This window comes from Archocentrus centrarchus, chromosome 10 (assembly GCF_007364275.1).
Source record: "Archocentrus centrarchus isolate MPI-CPG fArcCen1 chromosome 10, fArcCen1, whole genome shotgun sequence".
Taxonomy (NCBI): Eukaryota; Metazoa; Chordata; class Actinopteri; order Cichliformes; family Cichlidae; genus Archocentrus; species Archocentrus centrarchus.
The window spans coordinates 17,299,502-17,317,829 of NC_044355.1; the positions used below are offsets into that span (position 1 = coordinate 17,299,502).

General features: G+C 41.2%; 1 protein-coding gene across 2 annotated transcripts; it reads left to right on the top strand.

Annotated features, from left to right (window-relative positions):
• Positions 1-1,768: 1,768 nt before the first annotated feature.
• On the top strand, positions 1,769-18,328 carry LOC115786923 (protein phosphatase Slingshot homolog 3). 2 transcript variants are annotated; one of them, XM_030739427.1, is made up of 17 exons: positions 1,769-1,928; positions 3,021-3,178; positions 4,560-4,597; positions 4,712-4,898; positions 8,414-8,529; positions 8,664-8,732; positions 9,600-9,665; positions 9,874-10,056; positions 10,317-10,410; positions 10,532-10,660; positions 10,906-10,952; positions 11,092-11,238; positions 15,575-15,775; positions 15,940-16,150; positions 16,247-16,333; positions 16,426-16,521; positions 17,028-18,328. In XM_030739427.1, exons 2-17 carry the CDS (start codon positions 3,131-3,133, stop codon positions 17,172-17,174), a joined length of 1,866 nt encoding a protein of 621 aa, XP_030595287.1. In that variant the 5' UTR covers positions 1,769-1,928; positions 3,021-3,130; the 3' UTR covers positions 17,175-18,328. The 2 variants fall into 2 exon arrangements, with proteins under 2 accessions (XP_030595287.1, XP_030595286.1); XM_030739426.1 differs by having other exon boundaries at positions 1,770-1,928; positions 3,052-3,178.

Sequence of the window (18,328 nt, forward strand, 5' to 3'; positions counted from 1 at the left end):
GCATGTTTATATGATTTAAACAGAATGGGAAGTTCATTGACTAAACTCTGAAACTAAATTCTCAATTGAGGTACAATATTGTACTCACGAGTATGAAGTACTAAACACTAAAACTGAAGGTTTTCTGAAGGTCTTTCAACGTTTTTCTTTACATATTGGCTGCTTCTCCACTCACGCTCAGTCTGGTCCTTGTACCTGACCATTTTCAGAGGAATGTTTTTTTATTTGTTAAGCCACTTAATGCTCATTCAAGTGTAAAAAAAAAAAAAAAGACAAAAACATCTAACTCAGGGGATGAACCACTGCTGTTTCACATAACAGACTACTTAGCAAAGAACCAATTTTAAATTGTAACTTTAGGCACTTTGTTACTAGCAGCCTGTCACAAAAGCACATCATATGTTCCCATTTCTTTAGCTGAATCCACACACAAAAAATGCCAATGATAACACAGTTTAACAGGCATAAAACGGTATTTTTGAACCAATAAAGCGATTCCTAAAGTGCTATTAACTGAACACTTTGCATATCTTGGCATGGTGTGCAGTGTGCCCTTAAAAAAATCAGTGGAAACTGGACACAAGCGGAGGAGAAAAGAAGAAGTGGCCATAGAATATAAACCAATTTATATTCTGTGGAAGTGGCAGGCCTAAAGAAATATCTACAGCATATGAACAGTATGTGAAAGTCATGTCCTTAAGGATAAAAAATTAAGCAAAGACCTGACACAGGACCTGAAAGATGCACCTGGCCCTTCAGTTGATCCAGCTACTTTTTGCTGAAGGCTCATCTGAAATGGAAGGGTGGCTGCCAAGAAGCTATTCTTAAGGAAGGGAAGAATGGCTTGAGGTATGCTTTACTTAAATCAGTGGAAACAGGTCCTATGATGTGTTGAATCCAAATGAGAAATTTTTAGTTCAAATCATCATCATTGGATTTTGATCCACCATTCAATACCATCTGGAGAGTGTCTGAATGGCAATGATCCCAAACGCAGTGCCAATGCAGTAAAAGTAGTCTTGGGTATAAACACACACACACACACACACACACACACACACACACACACACACACACAGTGGAGCACCATCAGTCATGGACTGGCCTCCCCAGAGCTCAGACGTGTGTGGCATCATTTTGACAGAGAACAGAACAAAAGGCAGCCAACATCCAAAGAAGAGCTTTGAAAATCCTTCAAGAAGCCTGGAGAACTATTCCTGAAGACTACTTAAAGAAATGACAAGAAAGCTGAAAGTTCAGACTGTTGAAGAAAAAAGATGGTCAAAACTTTTGACTTTCAAGCTCATTAGAACTGCACAAACACTGTTTTTGCCTTATCCACTGTATTTTTCATGTATGTTTGCATACTTTTCAATAAATCTGTAAATTCAAAGAAATGAGGGGTTACTAAAGACTTTTCCACAGTACTGTGTATCAAAAAGTATTTCTCCGTATTAGTAACACGCCCAACACTTCCCCACAGTCAGTTTGTCGGGATTCACCCCTTTTAAGATCATAGTATCTCAATGCTGCCCTCTTGAGTAAATGCACTTATCGTGTGTAAACCTTTAGATTTTCAGTTTTGCAGCTTTTGCTGCGTTTACACGAGTAAAATACCTCAGCAAGGTGCTTCTGAAACATGTGGCCGTCTTGAACGAAGACCGGATTAATATCCTTCACGCACCCTAACGTTTTCCTGCGTGTGACGTCACCGTCCGATCCCGCTCGCGCTCCGGGTCGCGAGGCTCTTTGCTCGCCGATTTAAAAAAAAAAAAAAAAAAAGCTCTCCTTCATAGAGCTGCGTGCTGTAAATGGTCAAGTCCTCACCCTCAGAAAGCAACAGAGGGCGGAATAAGGAGCTCTCGGTACGGAAGAAAAACAACCAGGCACCGAAGCAGGAAATTAGAGTGAGGACACAGCCTTTAAAGGTAAGAAAAACGCTTCTTGATGGTATAGAGGGTTTTTTTTTTTTTTAAATGTGCCAAGACTGTTACAAGCTGTCTGTAAGAGGCTACATTATGGATACAGGCTACACATTATTTCGAGCTTGTTCGTGATTGCTGCAAAAGGAACCACTATTTGTCCTGATCTCGTTTGTCAGCATTGAACCACGTAGTTACGATTACTCACCCGATAACAGCTCCGGGAAAGAAATAACTTTGTTGTCTGCATGCAGCGAGCTGAAACCGTGTCACATATTTGCTGTTATATTATGAAGGCGCTACCGCGGTATTCGTGTGGACAACAAACCTTTCCCGGGAAGATTTCAGTAAGCTTAAAACTTAATATAATTTAACTTTAAAGCCTTTACGGTGAGCGTGTCTGGCTGTGCAAACTGCTAGGAGCCAGCAGTCATGTAAATTTTTTATGTTAAATTTTTATTGGTGGATATTTATATGCATAATAACTGCAGCCACATCCTTATATAGACTGCATATTTCAGCACAACCACGAAGCACAGTTATCATTTTAATATAATGCCATTTTACAGAATGCTTCGCTTGTTTTGTGTATGGTTCTAATACGTTTGTGTTATTATGTATACAATAAGAGTTTTGTGGCACTAAGGGAATACAGCTGGATTTCTGTGCATGGGAGGAATGGCAGGATATTCTGCCCTTGATAGGAAATATGTATGAACTCATCTGTCACTATATTTAAATTGATACCTTGTTACTAACATTTAAAAGATATAAAATATGGCATTTTTCATATTTAAGATAATTAGACAATTAGATATTGCTCAAAACTAGGTAGATACTTCAGTTCATTTATGCATTTATTGGAAATCTTGCTATCAGTGGTGTAATACAACCAAATATATGACAAAATGTGGATGCTATATATATATTTGATATTATATTTCCTCATATTGCACAACTATTCTATAACTGGATTAATACCAAGGAAGTGGTTGTGAAAATGGCTCTTCAATCTTCCTAACTTACTAAACCAGACCTCTGGTACCAAGCTTAAATGCTGCATGTAACTGAATTCCAAACATCCATGTGTTATTTCAGAAAATAATACTACTCTTCACCCCACCCACAGCACACTTTTGGTTGAGGAACCAGCAGAGCCTGTCTGAGCCTGCAAGAAACAGCAGGTTAAGTGCAGACGGACCTGTACAATGGCTCTGTTGACCCTGCATAGGCTCCCATCCATCGCCACCGCGCCAGTGAGTTCAGTTATCTCCCCACCTTGCTGTGCACAGACATTTTGCACCATGTCAGCAGATATGAGGTTGTTTACTTTTCTTTTACAAAGAATTATTCAGAACATTGACTACGAGCTGTTTACGCCGGCCTTTGAAAGGTCTGCACGAAGAGCGACGGCTCCTGAATGTGTCCCTTTGTGGATATCATCACTACATTTGCCTGAATGATAACAAGGCAGATTTGTTTTTCACTTGTGGCCAGGGAAGTGATCGCACTGATAGGCTTACATGGCATGAATACCACAGATATAGCTCCCATTAAAGCATTGTCAGATGGTGATTGAATTACTTGTCTGAATGCTCACTGTAAGTGTTAAATACTGTATCATCAGCCTCTGCCCCTCATATCTCCTCTTCTCACATTTCTATCCCTCTGTCATAAATATATATTGTTTTAAATGAGGCCTGGCTTTCCCCCCTGGTCTTTATCATTGCAGGTTAAACCATAAATGACCTTACTGTGCTTCCAAGTCTCATTTTTTGCATATTTTGTCACAGAATTTAATCACTCTGCTATCTTAACTTCTGTTTTCTCCTTTTTTTTTTTCTTCAAACCCTCATCGTTCCGCCCCTGGCCTCTGCCCACTTCTTCTCTTTTATTTCTTTTTTCCTTTTTTCTTGACTCTGTCTGGACTTGTCAGTTGCGTAACAGGTAATGTTGCTGTCTCAAGTTTCTTTTTCTGTACACCCTTGTTACTACTGCTACTTCTCTCATTCCTTTCCCCCTCCCTCTTCATGCATCGTGTTTCTCTTTTATTTAGTGTTTTTTTTTTTATTCTGTTATTCCACTATTTACCTGCTTATTGTTGCCCCCCCCCCCCCCCCACATCCCACTTAGCTCTTTGTGTCTGTCTCCTCACTGCTGCAAATGATCTGTGTTGTACCACATTTCACCTGAGGAAATTTTTTTTTCTACTATTTGTGGTCAAACTTTAAACAGGAAAAACATGACACACACAAACGTTTACACACGTGCATACACACTGCTTCTAATGTTTCCAGAAGAGTTGTTACTTTCTTTCAACCCTTTGTCTTTATTTAAGTTGGAATTATTAACTTCTGAGAGCATTAGAAACACCATGCAACAGTTTCTCATGCTTATTAGCGTATGAACCTCCAGGATCTTATCGGACTCTGGTTTAGGATCTGCATATCTTCACTCTTTTTACAAACAGCCTGCATAACAAAATTACAGGCTCCTGAAATGCATTGAACGGATACAATTAGTCAGTAAAACAAAGATAAGATGCTGAATTGCACACGTACAAACCGAATAGAGAATTAAAAAAATATATATTCACATGTCTTCTTGATAAAGATTTTTTGATCTTTTTTTTCTAAGGATGAAAGCCTCCAAAGAAGAGGGAGACTTCAGAAAAGGTAGATATAGCCCACATCAGCTTTAAATTGTTATAAATTACACACTTAAGAAAGATGATAACCAGTTGCTTGATGACAGCAGCGTTAACCTCCAGGATCTCTGTCCCTCTGTAGGGAGAGCTTTGCCCTCGTAAAAGGGGCAGTCCTTCTGCTGGAGGATGGCGAGAGTGGGAGCCTTCATCAGGCGACATCTCGCACCCCGACTTCTCCTCTAAAGCAAAGCAGCGGAGCGCCAGACATGCGGCACAGACACCTCCGTGCTATGATTGAACACCTCAGACCAGAAGATACCGTAAAGCTGGTGAGGGCTCATCTCTTCACAGATCATGCACTATATTGCCAAAAGTATTCACTCATCCATCTAGATCATTGAATTCAGGTGTTTCAATCACTTCCATGGTCACAGGTGTATAAATCAAGCACCTAGGCATGCAGACTGCTTCTACAAACATTTGGGAAAGAATGGGTCGCTCTCAGGAGCTCAGAGAATTCTAGTATGGTACCATGATAGGATGCCACCTGTGCAACAAGTCCAGTCCTGAAATTTCCTCATTACTAAATATTCCACAGTCAACTGGTAGTGCTATTAAAACAAAGTGGAAGTGATTGGGAGTGACAGCAACTCAGTCGCAAAGTGGTAGGCCACATAAAATGACGAGTGGGGTCAGCCAATGCTGAGGTGCCAACTTTTTGCAGAGTCAATCGTTGTAGACCTCCAAACTTCATGTGGCCTTCAGATTAGCTCAAGAACATTGCACACAGAGCTTCATGGAATGGATTTCCATGCCTGAGCAGCTGCATCCAAGACTTACATCACCAAACACAATGCGTTGAATGCAGTGATGTGAAGCACACTGCCAGTGGAGTCTAGTGGAGTGTGGAGATGTGTTCTCTGGCGTGATGAATCATGCTTCTCCATCTGGCGATCTAATGGACGAGTCTGGGTTTGGTGGTTGCCAGGAGAACGGTACTTGTCTGACTGCACTGTGCCAAGTGTAAAGTTTGGTGGTGGTGGTGGTGGTGGGGGGGGGGGGGGGGGTGTTATGGTGTGGGGTTGTTTTTCAGGAGTTGGGCTCAGCCGCTTAGTTCCAGTGAAAGGAACTCTTAATCCTTCAGACATTTTGGACAATTTCATGGGAACAGTTTGGGGATGGCCCCTTCCTGTTCCAACATGACTGCACACCAGTGCACAAAGCAGGTCCATAAAGACATGGATGAGCGAGTTTGATGTGGAAGAACTTGACTGGCCTGCACAGACTCCTGACCTCAACCTGATAGAACACCTTTGGGATGAATTAGAGCAGAGACTGTGAGCCAGGCCTTCTCATCCAACATCACTGTCTGATCTCACAAATGTGCTTCTGGAAGAATGGTCAAAAATTCCCATAAACACTCCTAAACCTTGTGGGAAGCCTTACCATATGAGTTGAAGCTGTTATAGTGGCAAAGCCTGGGCCGACATCATATTAAACCCTATAGATTAAGAATCACTCAAGTTCATATGCGTGTGAATACTTTTGGCAATATTGTGTATCAGCGAAACCTGAAAAATGTCACACTAAAACACTTTACTTTGTCTCTGTGATCACTGAGTAAACTTGTATGATCATGTCTCTGGCAAAGGTCATTACTTTGCTGAGGTTATATAAATATTTAACTGCTTATGGTGTTAAGAAAATATTAAGAAACCTGATCCACTGAATGCAGTTTTATGGTAAATGTTTTGGGAAAATTTCAGTGATTTTGCTATCAGTCACAAACCTTCAGTGACAGTGAATTACCAATTTTTAGGTCTTCTGTATCACTAGCATCAAGCTCTTACGTAAATATTATCCCAATGAAATTAATATAGTAAGACAGAGAGATTTTGGAAAATATGTGACTATGTCCATTGTTATTATCATGTGTCTGTGTAGCACACAGCAGGAGATTCTCTGCATCAGATGTGTGCACTGGAACTTTGGTTGTTTGATGTTGATGAGTGCAGTCAGTATTTGTAGAGCATTCAGGAGGAATGGCACAATACAATCATGTACTTTCTGTAAATTCACCAAAGGAAAAAAAAAAAAAGACCTGCTTTAAACGCATATTGATTCAATCAGACGTTGTACAGACTTTGTACTCTGAAGGCGGCAGCACATAAAGCTCCTCCTGGATAAGATTCAGAAAATATCCAGCCTGCAGTGCATGTGTGAAAATGCCTGGAAGGCAGCATCAGTAAATCGCTTTGTTATTTGGTAGTGGGAGGAGTGGGGTGATATAGCCTCAAAAGTATATCACGATATTTCAAGAAAATTTGCAATAATATTTCTGCCGTTATTAAAAAAAACCCCAAAAAAAACACTGAACACATTTTATTGATGCTTGCAGCTTTCAGGCAGCAGCATTTATAAGAGTAACTGAATGAAAGGCAGTTTCCATCCTTCTTTTCCAGTGAGCTACTGTCATTCCTAATTTGAAGTGTGAATCTATTGAAGCAAGGTGCCAGCAGCAGCAGGGGCATTATAATGCAATAGCAGTGACACAGCATCAGTCAAATCTAAGCACAAAAGTAGCCAAGATACGGTTTTCCCTGGAAATTTTAATTACAGGTTAACCATTTCGGTTAACAATAAATAAAGTAACTTAAACTTTTAAACATTTTTCAGTTTTATTATCTGGGTTTTTGTATCTTCAGCTTTTAAACCAGTTGCCTACCATTTTGGATTGGCACCACATCTTTTGCCAAACAATATGTAACCACATCAGTAATTTCCAGCCACTGTGTTTCCTGTCATGTGGAGCGCAGCTAGCGAGTGCTCCAGCAATGCTCAGTTGAGACATTTGTTTACTTTTGGGTTGCATATCACCAGTTACTAGGATCTCCTCTTTCATAGCCTAAAACACTCGACAGTATGTCCTTGCCTCGAGTGGTGAAACACTTGTTTTTTTCCACCTTCGGTGAGAACAGTTTTCTTGCATATTGCTTTGTAGGAGGTTATTGAAGTAGCTCCGTTTTTAGGTACTAAATCATTATCAGACGCTGACACATGGCTCGTGCCCTCAGGCATGCCTGGGCTTGTCTCGCCATTGCACACTAGGGAATGTAAATGTATGGCATTAATAGAGCAATGATATCACAATTCAACATTTTTATATCACATAGAAATCGCAGATGATATGATATGGCACAGCCCTAATGAGGATTCACCATGTTATTCATCCAGTTTGCTAAAATGGATTTAATTTGAATTTGAAATTGATGGTGACTGTTTTAATTCTAATTGTGTTGCAGTGTGTGGACAGTGTGCCACTGCATGGACATCTCAAATAGACAGTCTAAAGAAAATATTCTGTAATTTGTAAATACTTAAGACTGCAGGATAGCAAAATTGAATGTAAACATATAAGCCAAAAGCCAAATCCACAAACTGTACTAGTAGCTTTGCTTGTTTAAATCCAATGAATGCATTTTAAATTATTAACGCTTTCCAAAGAACTGCACTCATTCTGAGACTGACCTGTAAGTTTTCAAGACAGAAGGAATCTAGGTACGGTCCTTTAACCGGACAGGAGCTGGTATCTTGAGCTCTCTGTAAAGACAACATTCACTTCCCTGATTTGCATCTTCCTGGAAGGCCAAAGAAAATAAATACACAGGATTTTTTTATGCTGCTTGCAAACAGCCAACCTTATTTGGCAACTTTAGACTTAAAAAGAAAGCTGTGGGGTTTTTTTTTCTTTTCTTTTTTTTTCTTTTTTTTCTTTACAAGTTGTCTGACACATTATCTACCTCCTTTTCCCCTTGACTCTACTCCTCTGTACCTTTTCATCCAGGCGGTGCAGTTAGATTCTGTTAGCCCGGTAAGAGTCAGGTATCTGATCGTTGTTTCCACGTTGGGCAACAAACATGAGAGCATCCTGCTGGGCATGGATTTCCCCAACTCAGAGAGGTCTGTGTAACCAAGATGCTGGTGTACTGTTGCACAAGATAAGATTTCTGTTCTGTTAACAATTTCTGGTTTAGCTTTAACAAGTGCAATTTTCTTCTTTGTCCTGTGTATGTGTCGTCCTCTTCTTTTTCTAGTGATCGTTGCACCATCGGCCTGGTTCTGCCAATATGGAGCAATACACAAGTTTATCTGGACGGAGATGGGTAAGAAACACGTTTTGAAAAAAGGACAGGATCATATTAAAAGTGTAAAAGCACAAGCGAGGAGGAGATTGGGAGGCTGCAGCACAGACGGTGCAGCCTGATTTCTGGGATTCTGGCCAGAGATAACATGAATAAGTAATGTCCTTATTTTTGGAATTGAATCATTCTCTATGAACTACAACAGCTCATGTCACTCACTCACATCATTGCATAAACATGGAGGTCATGTGTTTTTAATAATGAAATGAAAGTAAAGTATGGTTAGTTTCTTTTTGTGGCTGTTTATGTAAAGGTCAAAGAGTTTAACTGCTGAGAGGTCTAATAAATTTACTCTGGCTGCATCGTAGTGTATGAAGTACACCAAATTTCCATTCTGGCTCATTTTGTGTGTCTTTAAATAAACGAAGATTGCTCTCAGCAGGTTTGGCTTAATTAAAACATTTTGCGCTGCTGATGCTCAGAAAAGGATATAAGAGCTGGTCACTCTGAAACTTAAGAAGTTTAGAACTAAAAATAGTTAGGCTAACATGACTGGGTGCTTAAACTGCTGAGTTTTAATCGTTTGTGTGTGCTGAGTGTCATGCAAGGTTTTTTTTTTGCCATGTCACACTGGCATTTTCACCCTTATCAGGCTGAATCACACCTCCAACTGTGCTACTTTGTCTCTCAGTAACTGTCCTCGCATTTTCATTCCGCAAGTACAAGAACTATTTCTAATTTACACTGAATTAATTCTCTGTAGTTTGCCAGACTATGATGTAGCACACTGATGCTTTTTATCACTGTTATTTCCTTATTTTTCCTTTTTCTCTTTCTCATCATCAGGCTTGATTATGAGTGTTCACGTTTCTGTCTGTTTCTCTGCAGTGGTTTTAGCGTGAGCTCGGCAAAAGAGACCAGAATCTTTAAACCAGTTTCCATGCAGACCATGTGGTGAGTGACACCCAGATATTAAAATGAAAATGCTGCTGTAGCACCCTCCAGCTGCTCTCTTTGCATATTCAACACCTTTTCCTTGCTCTAAATTTCCAGAATAATGTCTCCTACATCTCTGTAGCCTATTAATGATATTTTTTTAAGTCATCGATACACATGGTGATGTTTTCTGTTGCTTTTCCTCTCCTCTCTCCACCGCTTTAAGGTCAGTGCTGCAGGTGTTACACGGTTGCTGTGAGCGTGCTGTCAAGGCAGCTTTGATCCCAGGCTCTGGGCTGGAGTGGGCTCAGCACTACCGCCAGCACACTGAGTCCGATCGCACCTGCCTCAATGAGTGGGAGGCCATGAATGACTTGGAGTCAATCCGCAAGGACAGTGTTGGACAGAAGTATGCTTTTATTTGTATTAGCCAAGGGAGCCGATGTGGTGGAAGAAAATGTACATTAAGATAATTTATTAAAGTATCCACTACAAGTAAGTCTAGCTAAATCTTAGGTTAGTAAAAGTACAGCTGTCGAATCAAGTGGAAAAAGCGTTGCACTTTCTCCACTTATACATGTATAAATAATAATAAACTTATCTTCCGTTCTTATTGTTTGTGCCTCCCTGCCAGTTTGTACTAAAATTTCTCTTTTGTTGTCTGGGAAGTTCGGCAGAGAGAGTTTCCAATGAGATCCTGATCAAAGAACACCTGAGGGACATCATGAGGACCGAAGACCTGGACAACCTCACATCCAAAATGGTGAGATGTGTGGGCAGATAGAAACAGGAAGTTGGTTTGAAAAAAAAAAAAGTCAAAGAATTACTAGAGCATAACTGAAGTGAAACCAATTTTGAGAAAATGCACTCATTTCCTACTGTAGGTGCACTCTACCCTGGAGACCAGGATAGGCTTTGACATGAGACCCTACAAGGAGTACATCGACAATGAGATCCTGGTCACCATGGCTCAGATGGACAAGCCCTCTAAAATATTTGACTACCTTTACCTGGTGAGTCATTGTTGAAGGTCTGAATATTTTAAAAGCTTTATTTGTACAGTCAATAGTGAGAAGACTTTCTTTTTTTTTTGATTAACAAACTGGAAAGTGTTCTTTAGCCAGGATGCTGTCATGTGACTGTAACTTCCTCTTTGTAGGAGATCTGTGTTGACACTGATAGGGAAGATGACTCTGCCAGCCCTTTCTCTCTCGTCTTCTCTGTCCTTGCCTTAACCTCTGTCTTTATTTGGTTTCAGGGCTCTGAGTGGAATGCAGCTAACTTTGAGGAGCTGCAGAAAAACAAGTTAGTAGTTTCACCTGCAACACTTTGTGTAGCTCTGAGTGTGTTGTTGTCTGTCTCTATTCCATTAACTCACAGGGTAGTATTTAACTATGGATTGTGTTTTGCTCTGGCTCTGAGTGTGTGTCTGCATGTTTTTCAGCGTGGGCTACATTCTGAATGTGACGAGGGAGATTGACAATTTTTTCCCAGAGTCCTTCACTTACATGAACATCAGAGTGTACGATGTGGAAGCCACAGACTTGCTGGCCCACTGGCCAGCTACGTTCAACTTCATCAACACTGCAAGGTACCAGAGGCCTTTTAAAATCCAGACTTGTGAAAAGGTTTTTGATTGCTCCTTCTGGACAGATGCTTAATTAGGGGCTGAAATGTGTGAAACTCTAAATTTCCCAAGAGGTCATTTGTCTGTCTATGAAAGTAAAGAGCAGGATGGTATTGTAACACAGATCTACAGTCCTTTAAGGCAAAAACCACTTTGATCTGTATTCTTATTTGCTTTCTTGCCTGACTGATACCATTCTCAAGAGTAAATTGAGAATGGTATCTAATTAGCTTAGCGGAGACTGGAAAGTGTCCAAAATCTGCTGAGCTCCTGTTAAACTGTAACTGCCAGACCGTTTCATGGCCCTCAGCAGGTGCTAGGCAGCTACCCTTAAGTTTTTGTATGACTCACATACGCTCACCGGACAATTTTTTAGCCCAGGTTGTTCCCCCTTTTGCTTTCAGAACTGCCTTAATTCTTTGTGGCATAGATTCAATGAGGTGCTGAAAACATTTGGTCCATATTGACATGACGGCATCAAGAGTGATGTGCAGAACTGTAGTAACTACAGAGGGACAAAGCTGATGAGCCATACCATAAAGATATGAGAAAGAGTTGTTGAAGCGAGGTGATGATCAGTGAGCAGCAGTATGGCTTCATGCTGAGAAAGTGCACTGCTGATGTGATGTTTGCTTTGAGAGTGTTGATGGAGCAGTAGAGAGGAGGTCAGAAGGAGATGCACTGTGTCTTTCTGAATCTAGAGAAAACATATGATATGGTGGCAAGAGAGGAACCGTGGTACTGCATGAGGAAGTAAGCATGACAGAGAAGTAGACTATATTGCCAAAAGTATTCGCTCATCTGCCTTCATGCATATGAAATTGAGTGACATTCCATTCTTAATCCATAGGGTTTAATATAATGTCGGCCCACCCTTTGCAGCTATAACAGCTTCAGCTCTTCTGGGGAGGCTTCCCACAAGGTTTTGGAGTATTTTTATGGGAATTTCTGACCATTCTTCCAGAAACACATTTGTGAGGTCAGATACTGATGTTGGACAAGAAGGCCTGGCTCACAGTCTCCGCTCTAATTCACCCCAAAGTTCTGTCAGGTTGAGGTCAGGACTCTGTTCAGGCCAGTCAAGTTCTTCCACACCAAACTCACTCATCCATGTCTTTATGGTCCTTGCTTTGTGCACTGGTGTGCAGTCATGTTGGAACAGGAAGGGGCCATCCCCAAACCGTTCCACAAAGTTGGGAGCATGAAACTGTCCAAAATTTCTTGGTATGCTGAAGCATTAAGAGTTCATTTCACTGGAACTAAGGGGCCGAATCCAACTCCTAAAAAACAACCCCACACCGTAATCCCCCCCCCCCCAACCACCACCACCACCAAACTTTACACTTGACACAATGCAGTCAGACAAGTACCATTCTCCTGGCAACAACCAAACCCAGACTTGCCCATCAGCTTTCCAGAACACGTCTCCACTTTGCATTGTGTTTGGTGATGTAAGGCTTGAATGCAGCTGCTCAGCCATGGAAACCCATTTCATGAAGCTCTCTACACACTGTTCGTGAGCTAATCTCAAGGCCACATGAAATTTGTAGGTCTGTAGTAATTAACTGCAGAAAGTTTACTGTTTACTATACCACTTTGAGGCTGAGTTGCTGTTGTTCCTAATTGCTTTACACTTTGTTATAATACCACTAACAGTTGACTGGAATATTTAATAGCGAGAAAATTTCTCAACTGTACTTGTTGCACAGGTGCTATCCTATCACTGTACCACCGTGGAATTCTCTGAGCTCCTGAGAGCAACCCACTCTTTCACAAATGTTTGTAGAAGCAGTCTGCATGCATAGGTGCTTGATTTTATACATCTGTGGCCATGGAAGTTAGTGAAGCACCTGAATTCAATTATCTGGATGGGTGAGTGAATACTTTTGGCAATACAGTGTATGTGTGGGTGGTACAGGACATGTATGAGGACAGTGAGACAGTGGAGAGGTTAGTGATAGGAATAAGTGATGGGTTAAAAGTGCGGGTGAGATTATGTCAGAGATTGTGTCTGACCCCCTTGTTTGCAGATGAGGTCAACCAGGAGTCTCTGAGGACTATGATGTTTGCAGATGACACTGATTTGTAATGAGAGTACGGAGCAGGTGGAAAAGAGCCTGGAGGGGTGGAAGTATGCTCTGGAAAGAAGAGGAATGAAAGGCAGTAGAAACAAGACAAAATACATGAGTGTGAATGAGAGGGAGACAGGTGGAAATGTGAACATGAAAGGAGGAGAGATAGGGAAGTTACCTGAGTTTAAATTCCTGGGGTCAACCATCCAAAGCAATCAACAGTGCACAGAGGTCAAGAAAAGAGTGCAGGGAGGGTGGAGTGGGTGGAGACAGGTGTCAGGGGGGATTTGTGAGAGGAAGATAGCAGCAGAATGAAAAGAAAGGTTTACAAGATGGTAGTGAGACCTCCTATGATGTATAGTTTGGAGACAGTAATACTGACAAAAAACAGGAGGCTGAGCTGGAGGTGGAAGAGCTGAAGATGTTTAGAGTTTCATTGGGAGTGACCAGGATGGACAAGATTAGAAATTAATATATCAGAGGGACAACTCAGGTTGAGCGATTTGGAGACAAAGTAAGAGAGGAAAGGCTGAGATGGTTTGGACATGTGCAGAGGAGGGATGGATCTATTGGACAAAGGATGTTGAAGATGGAGCTGCGAGACAGGAGGAAAAGGGGAAGATCTCAGAGGAGGTTCATGGATGGTAGTGAAGGAGGACATATAGAGGGTTGGTGTGACAGAGGAGGAGGCTATGGATAGGGTGAGATGGAGGTAGATCATCTGCTGAGCAGCCAAAATAAGAAGATTGACACGACAGCATCACACAGTTGCTGCAGATTTGTCAGCTGCACATCCATGAATGTGACTTTCCCATTCCACCATTTTCCAAATGTGCTCTGTTGGATTGAGATCTGGTGACTGTGGAGGCCATTTGAGTACAGTGAACTTGATGGACATGGTCAGCAACAATACTCAGGTAGGCTGTGGTGTTTAAACAATGCTCAGTTGGTACTAAGAGGCCCAAACTGTAGCCAAGAAAATATCCCCCACACCATTACACCACCACCACAACCAGCCTGAACTGTTGATACAGAGCAGGAGGGATCCATGCTTTGCTGTTTTTTATACCCAATTCTGTCCCTGCAATCTAAATGTCACAGCAGAAACTAGGACAAAACAGACCAGGCAACTTTTTCCAAGCTTCTGTTGTCCAATTTTGGTGAGCCTCTGCAAGTTGTACCTACAGTTTCCTGTTCTTTACTGACCGCTGTGGTCTTTTGCTGTTGTAGCCCATCTGCTTCAAAGTTTGATGTATTATATATTCAGAGATGCTCTTCTGCATACCTTGGTTGTAACAAGTGATTATTTGAATTACTGTTGCCTTCCCATCAGTTCCAGCAGTCTTGCCATTCTCCTCTGAGCTCTGACATCAACAGGGCATTTTCACTGAGAACTGATGCTCACTGGATATTTTCTCCTTTTCAGACCATTCTCTGTAAACCCTAGAGAGGTTGTGTGGTGAAATCCACCTTCCATCTACCTTGCATCATCGAGCAGTTTTAAAGATGTACCTAATAATGTGGCCATAAATTAGCATAAAGTAAATGAAAATAAAATATAAAATATGGGTGAAATTTAACCATACTGGCATACCTAATGTTTTACATTAATCATTTCTATATTAAGCATTTCCCCTTGTGTCTAGTCTTTTATGATAAGCTATGCTCATGTTGCAGCTTCATATTTAATGAAACAAATGTGTTATTGTTCTCTGCGTCCACCTTTAACAGAAAATGAAATACTGAATTCCATCAAGACTGGCATCACCACCAGTTTCACAGTTCTGAGTTGTCACACTGTGACTCAGAGTCCCATTTTAAGTCTAAACTGTGTCAGTGATGTCTACAAACGCACACTGAGTTGTTAAACATCATGACAGGCGGTAATCAAACAGCAAAAACAGAAGAACACTGGCTCCGTGTTTTCAGTTTTCAGTTTAGACTCTTGAAACAGAACCTCTGAGAGAGGGCCAAGCTACCCTCCGGTGGAAAAAAAAAAAAATTAAAGCTGCAAATATTAAATTCACTCAGCTGCTCAGCCAGTTTAGAGATGCCACATGTTCGCAAACCTGCAGCATTTTACTACTAAGCATTATTTTGCATCTGCAGCTATTAAGCTGATAACCACCTCAGCATATTCATTCCAGCACTTCTCCCTGCATGATTTAATATTTGTTAAGCAAAATCCTAAATCTCTCTGAGTTCCTCTTCATCTTTGTGTATCACAGGAAGAGTGGCCAGGCGGTGTTGGTGCACTGCAAGATGGGCGTCTCCCGCTCAGCGTCCACAGTGATCGCTTACGCTATGAAGCAGCAGTACTGGACACTGGATGTGGCGCTGAACTATGTCAGGGATCGCCGGTCCATCATCAAGCCCAATGAGGGCTTCATGAAGCAGCTCCAGACCTATAGCGGCATCCTCAGCGCAAGGTTAGGCTGTGTGACCAGCTCATTTCCACAATGATTAGCTGGTTGCAATTTAAAATATGACAAAAGCATTCACAACGGTTCTTTTTAAAAAAAAAAATACTGTATTTACCTTTGCTGCTCTCTCTCATGTGAGGAATGTGTTGTCTGTGCAATTATTGTTACAGCCAGCAGCGCCATAGTGCTCTCTGGAAGCGAAAGTCGAGAGAGCAGAGACAAAAATCAGTACGAAATGAGGAAAGAGAGGAGGAAGAAAAGCCAGCCGATGAAGAGGAAGAAGATGAGGATGAGGATGAGGATGAGGAATATGAGGGACTCGATGAGGAGGATGACATAGATAATCCAGATGAAAAAAATGATTTAGGGGAAGAGTGTGAGGTAAATAATCCTGAATAATTTATTATCTTTTTAAATCCTTCAGATTTCTTTCCCTTTACAGCTTCATCTCCTTTCTATCTTATTAACCACACCCAGGTATTTGAACAGCCTTCCCCAAAGTCTGACACCATCCAAGATCCTGTGCAGACAGCCCCTCTCATTACTGTAAATGAACCAGACAAGGTGAGCAGACTGCCTGACCCACATTTATCTTCATATACTCACACAGAGTGCATCAAAGGCTACTCATCTTTTTATTTCTCTTTAATCTCCAGGCCATGCCGAGTGTTAATCGCAGTGGCAGGATGAACCTCTACTCATTAATGCAGTCCATTAGCGAACTAGACGATGAGGATAAAGGATGTGAACAGGTAAAAGAAGCAGAGTGCCGGTCTCTTTGGCCTTCTCTTTGTTGCTAACCTGACAGTTGGCAAATGGCCGATTTAGATGGAGGATATGTAGAGAAGCCCGTTGTTGAAAATTCAGGATTAAGGTGTTAGCTATATGAGTCACTCTAATTTCATGGTTTTTTTAATTGTAACTTTGTGAGTCCTTATATTATTCCTTATTTTGAGCTGATGATTGTTTATCACTGATAAATAAAAAAAACTGGTGAAAAAGTAGCCAGAAACGCATAGGAGGAATCTTTTTAAAAAAGGAATACTGAACAGGGGGAACAGGGAATACTGAACAGGGTATTCACAGTAGTTGCAGACTGTGCCGATGTAACGTCTAATTAGATTTCTAAGAAGGTGCACGTCAGGCAACAATGGGGGGTTTTAGAGGAGTTAACAGTTACAGCGTACCTGCGATGGAGATTTCTCACTGAAGCATAAATCCCCAATTATAACTAATCCCTACTTTGTTGTTTTCAAAGATGCCTGACAGTCCAAGGCGGTCACCAGGGCAGCGGAGGCGTAGCCATGGGCGACGGTGTCTCACTCACCAGAAAGCATGTGTGGATGTTTCACCTGAGCCATCCAGCCAACTAGGTGCTGGCCAAAGCAAGCCCCAAAGTGATTAAAGACATGAACAAGCAGCGAGGTACAAGCGGGACTATAAAGGAGGCACAGAGGAGAAAAGAAGGAAAATGAGCTCTGGGAACATGCCAAGGTTTTTATACAATGATCCTAAAGTCTTAATTTATATTTCGCAGGTCGTAGGTTACATATCTCACCTCATGAAAGCTATAATGAATAGTTAATTTTATAAGGACCATGCTGCAGTATTGCTGTACCAGTGAAAGCCAGGATATCGCATAGCTGAAATCATTGTGCATTATTGTGTTATTATGTTTAATGTTTATGAAGATATCCAACCATATACAAACCAGCACGTCCCAGCCAAACTCCCTCAGTCCCTCTTCCTTTCTTTTTCAACACTCGAGATGTCTATGCAATAACTGTTTTTATTTCCTCTGTAATGAGGCTGTATGCTGCCAGCACAAAGTGTTCATTTCCTCCCTCTCACAACACGTACCTTGTTGAGATATGGAGCATTTCACTGTATCTAAGCTGTACATTACGGATTATGTCAGGGCCAGTTTTATGGCATATGCCAGTTTGCCAAACTGCATTCCTCTGTGCCAGTGAATATATGTAAAGGAAACATCAGTTTGTTAGGAACCTTTCTCACCCATTTTATTTTCATCCATTATATTTTGACCCCAGGGCTACGTGAGTGCCTTCAACCTGAGAATGAAAAGTGACTCTTTACTGGTATTTTTAATGTTTTAGCTTAAGTACAAGGTGGTGGTCATCATTATTGCATTTGTCTTGTACGGTTTTGCAAGTGTCACATAATTGCTGATGACCTGGGTGCATGTTTCGTTTTTTTAACCAGCCTGTGAGAGAACACTGTTCAGGGTTTTATCTTGTATTTATATGGACTTTGAATGGATCAAGTTAAATTATTCAGTTTATTGTTTTCACTAGATGCTGATGTGGAAATTTCTTATTTTATGCTGGTATTACTTTTTATCCAGTGAACCCAAGCTAAAAACATTTAATCTGCATGCTCACTATTAAAAAAAGAAAAAACATGCACTTTATAATCCCAACACACTGTTCCCACTGCCTGAGCCAATGTCACACTGTACTATAATTAAAATAATCCGTGATTGGTTTTTGTTTTGTCCTCTCTTGCCCCTCTATACCAGATTCTGCACTGCCTGCACCT

Bases quoted from the DNA above. Each gene is read 5' to 3' on its own strand.
- LOC115786923 (XM_030739427.1), top strand. From the start codon at position 3,131: ATGGCTCTGTTGACCCTGCATAGGCTCCCATCCATCGCCACCGCGCCA. The intron at 3,179-4,559 runs GTGAGTTCAGTT...TTTTTTTCTAAG, and splicing joins CATCCATCGCCACCGCGCCA to GATGAAAGCCTCCAAAGAAG. The intron at 16,151-16,246 runs GTAAATAATCCT...AACCACACCCAG, and splicing joins ATTTAGGGGAAGAGTGTGAG to GTATTTGAACAGCCTTCCCC.